General features: G+C 55.6%; 1 protein-coding gene across 1 annotated transcript; it reads left to right on the forward strand.

Annotated features, from left to right (window-relative positions):
• Window positions 1–222: 222 nt before the first annotated feature.
• Window positions 223–8,766, forward strand: Haus5 (HAUS augmin like complex subunit 5). The gene is made up of 19 exons (XM_048329683.1): window positions 223–374; window positions 1,552–1,614; window positions 1,703–1,735; window positions 2,128–2,152; window positions 3,527–3,632; window positions 3,715–3,874; window positions 4,119–4,188; window positions 4,278–4,360; window positions 4,992–5,049; window positions 5,159–5,286; window positions 5,450–5,513; window positions 5,592–5,722; window positions 5,864–6,026; window positions 6,177–6,257; window positions 6,362–6,507; window positions 6,728–6,839; window positions 6,923–7,055; window positions 8,255–8,387; window positions 8,521–8,766. The coding sequence occupies exons 1-19, from the start codon at window positions 286–288 to the stop codon at window positions 8,636–8,638; spliced, it is 1,896 nt and encodes a 631-aa protein (XP_048185640.1). The 5' UTR covers window positions 223–285; the 3' UTR covers window positions 8,639–8,766.

Genomic DNA, 8,766 nt, shown 5'->3' on the forward strand with positions numbered 1-8,766 from the left:
TATGTAAGCATATGCATACTAATGCATGGGTGCTTAAGGAATTAGTTGCAAGGCTAGTGAACAATAAACAGGGAAATATTTTGGAGCATAACGAATCGAACCTAATTTTTAAAAATACCCTGATAGAAGGTCTCTAAATCCCAGCCAGCCAGGGAGCCTCTGTAGTCTGCCCAGCAACCGATTGCGTCACCCGTGTCGCGCTCGTGACGTCAGAGGCAGGCGTCGCGCTTGAAGCGGGCGCGGGAGGCGCCGGCGGCGTCCGTCCCGGCCTGGCGTTTGTCAGTCATGGAGTTGGTGCGGGAACTGGATTGCTGGGCGGTAGAAGAGATGGGGGTGCCCGCGGCAGCTCGAGCCCCGGAATCGACGTTACGTAGGTGAGGTTGCGCCGCGAAGGAAGACTTGCCATCCCGGAGCTAACGTCTCCGGAATAAGACGACCCCCAAGTTACCGAGGGATCCCCGCCTGAGAACGTGTAACCGGTGAACGGTGCTGGTGTGGAATGACGGTAACCCTGGGGGTTACCTCTGCCACCCTAGGAGGTCGACCCGGCCGGGGACCCCCAGCACCGGTTAAAAATCGCCTATGAGGACTGGGAATATGGCCTAGTGGCAAGAGTGCTCGCCTTGTATATATGAAGCCCTGGGTTCGATTCCTCAGCACCACGTATACAGAAAACGGCCGGAAGTGGTGCTGTGGCTCATGTGATAGGGCGCTAGCATTGAGCAAAAAGAAGCCAGGGACAGTGCTCAGGCCCTGAGTCCTAGCCCCAGGACTGGCAAAAAAAAAAAAAAAAAAAAATCGCCTATGAGTTAATGAAGGCCATCCCGATCTTACCCAGGATCAACACTGGGGAGTTAGCAACAGTCACCCCACTCCACGGGGGCTGAATCTGACTCATGCCTGGTTCTGAGAGCACTTTAGAGCCAGGAAGTGTAGCCAGGTGAGGGGAAGTGGCTGCTTCTAGGTATGCCAGTTACCTAGGTAACACTGGTACTGAGTGGAGACATTACATGGGTGGGGGCATCTGCTTGTAGCCTTCCAGGGGTGGACCTTACAGTCCTCTCTCACTTGGCTTCTAGAACTAACCTTGCTCCCCCAGTGGGGCCTACCCGCCCCCTCCCCAAGTGAGAAATCAGATTTTTCCCACCACCCATCTATCCACCTCCATGCCAGGCATGGGTGGCTCATGTCTGTAATCCTAGCTACTTAGGAGACTGAGATCTGAGGATCAAGGTTCAAAGGCAGTCCCAGCAGAAAAGTTCTTGAGACTTATCTCCAATTAACCACTCAGAAGTGGTGCTGTAGCTCAAAGTGGTAGAGTGCTGCTAGCCTTCAGTACAAAAGCTCAGGGCCAATGCCCAAGACCTATGACCAACGAAGGAAGGAAGGAAGGAAGGAAGGAAGGGAGGGAGGGAGGGAAAGAGGGAGGGAGGGAGGGAGGGAGGGAAAGGAAGGAAGAGAAAGGAAGGAAAAGGAAGGAAGAGAAAGGAAGGGAAGCTGTGTGTGGTTTGTGAGGCAGAGACCCTAACACACTCTCCCCCCATCCCACAGGCTGTGTCTGGGTCAGGGGGCTGACATCTGGGCCTATGTCCTGAAGCATGTGCACAGTCAGAGGTGAGCCAAGCCTATGCAGGGGAGGGTTGAGGGACCCAGCAACGACAGATCCCACAGCAAGTCTCCTTCCTCCTTTTCTCTACTGCAGGAGTATCAAGAAGATCCAGGGGAATCTGCTCTGGTAACTGCTTTTCAATTCTGTTCCTTCCTAGTCTGTAACTAGACACTTAGAAGGCTGAGATCAGAGGATCATGGTTCAAAGCCAGCCTGAGCAGAAAGTTCCATGAAACAAACTCTTTATCTCCAATAACCACTAAAAAGCCAGAAGTGGGGCTGGGAATGTGGCTTAGTGGTAGAGTGCTTGCCTCATATACATGAAGCCCTGGTTTCAATTCCTCAGCACCACAAAAAAGCCAGAAGTGGCGCTGTGGCTCAAGTGGCAGAGTGCTAGCCTTGAGCAAAAAGGAAGCCAGGGACAGTGCTCAGGCCCTGTGTCCCCACCCACAGCCTCACACTTCCTGCCTTCCCTGCTTAAACCCAGGCATCTTCTAACACCAGTTTGATTTTTTTCAGGTATGGTTACCAGGACAGTCCAGAGGTGAGAAGCCTATTCTATAAGATTCTCTTTCTTTAAAAAAACAAAACCTCATATATCTTTTACTGTAGGCCGTACTTGGTGCTGGATATGCTAGGAAGCTTGTATAATAAAACAGTCCTGCCGGGCTGGGGATATAGCCTAGTGGCAAGAGTGCCTGCCTCGGATACACGAGGCCCTAGGTTCGATTCCCCAGCACCACATATACAGAAAACGGCCAGAAGCGGCGCTGTGGCTCAAGTGGCAGAGTGCTAGCCTTGAGCGGGAAGAAGCCAGGGACAGTGCTCAGGCCCTGAGTACAAGGCCTAGGACTGGCCAAAAAAAAAAAAAAAAAAAAAAAAACAGTCCTGCCCCTTCACTCCCAGGGATCACAGTTCAGGGAGAGGCAGGTATGAGTTGGCAGAAGGACAGGGATGTAGGTATCACATCCTGGTGAGAGGAGATGGGAGGAAGGACAAGTTTAGGAGAGACACTAAAGGCCACTGTAGGACCCACTGTGTTCAAGAAGCTGAGATGTTATGGAGGGGAAGCTTTCTGCGAAGTCTTAAGGATTCCTCAGCCTGGATATGAGAGACCAGAACAGAACTGGGATAGGTGTGTGCATGTCATCAGCATAGACAGAAAGCAGGCTGGGATGTTGGGTGCTGATGGCTCAAACCTGTAATCCTAGCTACTTGGGAACCTTCAGTCTGAAGATCATGGTTTGGAGCAATCCTAAGCAGAAAAGTCCATGAGAGGGAGAGAGTGTGTGTGAGAGAGAATACACATCAGTACTGAGGCTTAAACTCAGGGCCTATCTCCTGTCCCTTATGTTTTTAGTTTGTTTTTTGGGTTTTTTTGATAGCTCCACATTGGACTTTTTGGTGGTCAGATAGAGAGAGATGAGTGTCACACTTTCCTACCTGAGAATTACAATTCTCAGCTCTCAGCTTCCTGAGTAGCTAGGATTACATATGTGAGCCACTTGTGCCTTCTACCCATGAGACTCTTATCTCCAATTAGTAAAAAAGACAGAAGTGGAGGTGTGACTCCAGTGGTAAAGGACTAGCCTTGAGAGAAAAAAAGGTGAGAGAGAGCACTAGGCCCTGAGTTCAGGCCTCAGTGCCAGCACACACTTGCACGTGTGCACACACATACACACACACAAAATAACAGTGATTCAATAAATTTAATTAGAACACTTGGAGAGTGGGTGAGCAGTTTCAGGAGGAAGGAAGGAGCCAGTAGAATCTTAGTTTTCTATGTCAGACACAAGAGCTGCCTTGGAAGAACCTGCCATTCCCCTGGAGAGATAAGGACCTTGGTGTCCCAGAACATAGTTCAGCCAAGATAAGCCCCGAGCCCCCGAGCTTCTACCCCTGTACTTGATCACACCAGGTTCGTCGCAAGGTGGAACTGGAAGCCACTGCCGCCCGCCTCCGGGCTGAGATCCAAGAACTAGACCAGAGCCTGGAGCTGATGGACCGGGAGACTGAGACTCAAGGTGACCCACGGGTCCAGGAAGATGGGCGGTGGGACTGAGGGTGGACAAGATGCTGAGGGCCACCCCAATGCTCCTCCCACAGACATGGCCACAGAGCAGGCACTGCAGAGCGTGTGTGACACCCAGCGCCGGGCTCTCCTCCTCCAGGCCCAAGCTGTGGCTGTGCGAAGGCAGCAACATGGACTCCGAGGGCCCGCGCAACGGCTGCACAACCAGCTCAAGCGCCTGCAGGATATGGAGAGGTGGGCATCTTGCCTTAGGGCACCTGACATCCTTAGAGACCCCCGCCCCATGCCTGGCCCTGCCCCCTCCCAGATTTCAGAATTCCAAGTTCCCATCAGGAACCCTTAAGGTCCAAGTGGGCCAGGAGGTTGACAGTGGCCTAATTGGGAAGGTGGATGCGGGAGCTCGGCAATCCTGTGCCCAGCTATGCTGGCTGGGGGAGTGGATGGGACACAAACATCCATTGGTCCTTTGCTACTACAGAAAAGCCAAAATGGAAGTGACCTTTGGCCCCCTGACATCAGCAACCCTGGCCCTGGAGCCTGAGGTCTTGGTAAGGACCCTGGGCTGTGGAGGAAAGAGGTGAGGTGTCCAGGGTTGGGCAGAGGCCTGGGTCCCCATTCATGGCTCCCTTCTCCCTAGCGGGATGTCCGAGCAGCTTGCATCCTTCGAGCCCAGTTTCTTCAGAAGCTCCTGACACCCCAGGCCCAAGGAGGCCCCATCCTGTGAGTATCCACACTCCCCAGGCACCCCACAAAGCACCTGAGCTTCAGATGCGAGGTTAACCCACATGCTGAACTCACACGGTGTTCTCAGGGTGGCACAAAGGGCCAGACCCATCATAGACAAGTGGTGGCCAGGTAGCCAGGGCACTGGGGATGGGGAAGAAGTTCTGGGCGCCCCAAAGGAGGCCCTTACCTAGCTAAAGAGGGGAGGGAGGCTGGGAATGTGGCTTAGTGGTAGTGTTCACCTAGCATGCAGGAAGCCCTGGGTTCCATTCCTCAATACCACATAAACAAAAGCTGAAAGATGCTCTGTGGCTCAAGTGGTAGAGAGCTAGCCTTGAGCTAAAGAAGTTCAGGGACAGGGCCCAGGCCCTGAGTTCAAGCCCCAGGACCGACAAGACAAAAATAAAAATAAAAAAGAAGGGAGGGGACTGTGAAGAGACAAAGCAAAGGTGTAGGGTCACGTTAGTGTCCCAGTTCAACAGCACTTGGAAAGACTCTAAACTGGCATGATGGTATAATTGGGAAAGCAGGTATAGACAATTTCCTCATCAGCAAAATAGAGTAGAATAATTATAGAAGGGTAACTGTGCAGTCTTAGGTATTTTCTATCCTCTTATCCAAATACCAGAAACTCTCGCGATGACCAGTTTGGAACTTCCTACCAGCAGTGGCTGAGCTCCGTGGAGGTGAGAGGGCACGGCTCTCGGGAAAGGCCCGCCCCTAACTGTGTGTCCTGCCCCAGAATCCCCGCTTGGGGCCCTGTCCTCATCCCATGCCTTCCCTTCCTCCTGCCAGACCCTGCTGACAAACCACCCACCGGGCCACGTGCTGGCCGCCCTGGAGCACCTGGCTGTGGAGCGGGAGGCCGAGATCCTGGCCCGGTGCCACCAGGACCATGGGCTGGGAGAAGCCGAGCTGCCCAGGTGTGGAGCTCCAGGTTCCTGCAGGCAGGGCAGGCACACGGGTGGGGAGCTGGCACAGAGATGGGATAGATGTGGTGACCTCCAGGTAGAGCTGGGCTGGGTGTCCAGTGTGGTGAGTATGCACCAAGCTGATCTTCAGAAATCTGCTTTGTCCCCACCCCAGGCCCCAGACCCCCGACCAGGCAGGCTCTAGCCAGCCAGTGCCGTCCATGGTGCGACTCATCCAGGTAACTGAAGAGCCACCAGAAGGCCTTCTCCCCACCCCCACCCCCCACGAGCCATGCCCACACGGACTGTACCCTTAGGAGGGCTGGCAGGCCCTAGGTGCGCTGGTCACTCAGCGGGGCGCCCTCCTGAAAGAGGGACAGGTCCTGACTGGCTGCCTCCAGGGCACAGTGGAAGAGGTGGAGAAACGAGCCCTGGATCCTAGTCAGAGGTGAGGGGCTGCCTTAGCAGCCATCTGTCCTGGGTCTCCGTCTATGTCTGGGGTTCGTTGTGCATCCCCAATGATCATCTCCTTCCTGGTGGCCTCAGTCCCTTTCCTGTCTTCTGCTGGTCTTACCGCCCCCCCCCCCAGGAAGGCGCTGATGCTGGGGCTTCGGTGCTGTGGCCTCAGGGCTGAGCTCAAGGCCCTGCGAGCCCACAGCCAGGAGCTGGAGGAGACTGCTGGCCAGCGGCAGCTTCTGCTAAGGGAGCTACAAGCCAAGCAGCAGAGGATCCTGCACTGGCGCCGGCTGGTGGTGAGAAAGACGAAAAGCAGGCCCATCATAGAGTCCAGGCGCACACCAGCCTCCTGGGGGTAGGGGGGACCCAGGGCACGACTCCTGGGACCACTGTGACAGGTGGCAGAGACTGGCACCTGTCAGACCTCTGGTCCTCTGGCTCCCCAGGAGGAGACACAGGAACAGATCCGCCTGCTCATCAAGGGAAACTCAGCCAGCAAGACCCGCCTGGGCCGTGGTCCTGGGGAGGTGAGGCGGTGTGAGGCCCAGGGAGGGGGACAGAGGGCCCTTGAGGGAGGGGGTGCTGGCTGGACCCAGGCTGCCCCGTCCTTCCTCTCTCTCCCTGGCCACAGGTGCTGGCTCTGCTGGAGCGGAAGGTGGTCCCCATGTGTGAGGCTGTGGCTCCACAGTGCCAGGAGCTGCTCCGCTGCCTGGAGGAGGCAGCCCGGCACCTGCCGAATATTCTGCTGGGCCCCTTGTTGCGGCCCAGCCCCGAAGGGTGAGGCTAGAAGCCAGCCCCCACATCTCCCGCCATGCAGGAATGATCCCCTCAAGTCTCCTCAGTAAATGAATCCCAGGGGCCCCAGGCTGCCACACCTCCCAGGTCACACACCCAGGTCTGGCATCCTAGTCCCCAGGGCCCCTCCCGCCCCCAGAGCCTCCAAGACACAAGCCCCCGCTTCTCACTACCCCATCCACCCTGGTCCCTCCCATTCCAGCTCCAAGCCACTGCCCACTGTCCTGCCGTCCATCCACCAGCTGCACCCCACATCACCAGTGGGCTCTAGTCTCATAGCGCTGAGCCACATACTGGGACTGCCTGCAGGAAAGGTGAGAGGCCATCCCCTGTGACCAGTCTGCCCACTGCTGTCCCCATCTGTCCCCAGTGACTGTCCTGCCCTCTCCCCCTCCAGGCACCAGAGCTGCTCCTCCCAAAGGTGGCCTCTCTGCACCAGGACCTTCTGTTTCTCCAAGACCAGCGCGAGCTCCGCTCCACCAGTCTACTCCATCTGAAGACCCATCTGCAGCCAGGATCACCCACCCAGGGTAGGCCCACCATGCTTCCCCCCACCCAGGGTAGGCCCACCTTCCTCCCCCCCCCACCCAAGGTAGGCCCACCCTGCTTCCCCCCCCCCCCCCCCACCCAGGGTAGGCCCACCCTGCTTCCTGGATCCAGTAACCCCGGTCTCCTGGAGTGCTAACACACACACACACACACACACACACACTCACCAAGGCCTTACCATGAGCCTGAAACACACTTGTCTGTTTAATATGCAGGGCAGGGCCATGTAGTAACCACACGTTCCCCCACCTTATAGGGAAGGGAACTGAGACGCCCATGGCTTAGTAGCTCGCCCACATGGCGGAGCTGGGAGCTGAACCCAGGTAGAGAGACATAAGTCTGTGCTCTTAACTATGTGAGGATAAATCCACTTGCCAAGCACTCCTATCAGATAGTGTTCTCAAGTGGGTAAAAAGCAAGGCTGTAGCCAGGTATGGTGCTTAGACTTGTAAGCCTCACTACTCTGGAGGCTTGAGAGCTGAGGATCATGGTTCCAAGCCAGACAAAGCAGGAAAATCCGTGACACCCTTATCTTCAATTAACCACCAAAAGCTAGAAGTGGGGCTGTTGTTCAAGTGGCAGAGCACTAGCCTTAAAGGGAAAAGCCAAGGGACAGTGCCCAGGTCCTGAGTTCAAGCCCCAGGATTAGCCTCCGATACCCACCCCATCCCCCAAACAAAGGTACCAGAGTTGCAATCAAGGTTACACAGATAAGATGAAATTGAGCCAGGATTCAGAGCCACCAGGTAGGACCAGGCTGCTAATCTTTACTTGGTATTAGCTGGGCCCTGTGTGAGCACCTAGAAAGGGACTAAGCCTAGTCATGGGGAGACACTGCTGAGGTGAGGGGCTATGGCAGGTGGAGGAGAAAGCTCAGAGGCAAGGGATGCTGGGAAATACTTCCCAGGTGAAAAAGGGATACTTCACTTGGTAAATGGGCCACATAGTGCAAATTCCCAAATACCAGACTGGAGAGCTTCACTGTGCCTTGGGGGATCTAAGCTGGAGAGGGAGAGGATCAGGGTTTTTGTTATCTGTGCTGGTACTGGAGCTTGAGGTCAGGGCCAGGGCACCATCCCCTAACTTTTTCACTCAAGCCTGGTGCTCTACCACTTGAGCCACAGCTCCACTTCCAGGACAGCCAAAGGACTCAAAACTGCCTTCTGGTTTCGACCCCCAGAGCTGCTACAGGTCCAGGCCTCCCAGGAAAAGGAGCAGAGAGAGAGGGAGGGGCAGGTTCTGAAGCGGCTAGAGAACTTGCTCACGCAGGCGCTGAAGCGTGTTCCTGAGATGCAGGGAACCGTGGGGGACTGGTGAGAGGGGCACGGAGTAGGAGGGGAGTGAGATGGGGGGAGGGGGGAGTCAAGACTCGGGTCTTGGTGATGGAGGAAGCCAGAGAGGGTCTGGAGAGCTGGGCCTGCCCTCTGATGCCATCTTCTTCCCCAGGTGGGAGCAGCCAGGCCAAGTTGCCCTCTCCGAGGAGCTCTGCCAGGGCCTGTCTCTTTCCCAGTGGCAGCTGCGCTGGGTCCAGGCCCAGGGAGCCCTGCAGCACTTGTGCAAATGAAGAGAAGTTCAAATCAGAGTCAAGAATCTCACATTTGGGCTGGGAATATGGCCTAATGGTAGACTGCTTGCCTCACATACATGAAGCCCTGGGTTCGATTCCTCAGCACCACATATATAGAAAAAGCC

Source organism: Perognathus longimembris, chromosome 20, assembly GCF_023159225.1.
Source record: "Perognathus longimembris pacificus isolate PPM17 chromosome 20, ASM2315922v1, whole genome shotgun sequence".
Taxonomy (NCBI): domain Eukaryota; kingdom Metazoa; phylum Chordata; class Mammalia; order Rodentia; family Heteromyidae; genus Perognathus; species Perognathus longimembris.

Bases quoted from the DNA above. Each gene is read 5' to 3' on its own strand.
- Haus5 (XM_048329683.1), top strand. From the start codon at position 286: ATGGAGTTGGTGCGGGAACTGGATTGCTGGGCGGTAGAAGAGATGGGG. The intron at 5,050-5,158 runs GTGAGAGGGCAC...TCCTCCTGCCAG, and splicing joins AGTGGCTGAGCTCCGTGGAG to ACCCTGCTGACAAACCACCC. The intron at 6,258-6,361 runs GTGAGGCGGTGT...CCCTGGCCACAG, and splicing joins TGGGCCGTGGTCCTGGGGAG to GTGCTGGCTCTGCTGGAGCG.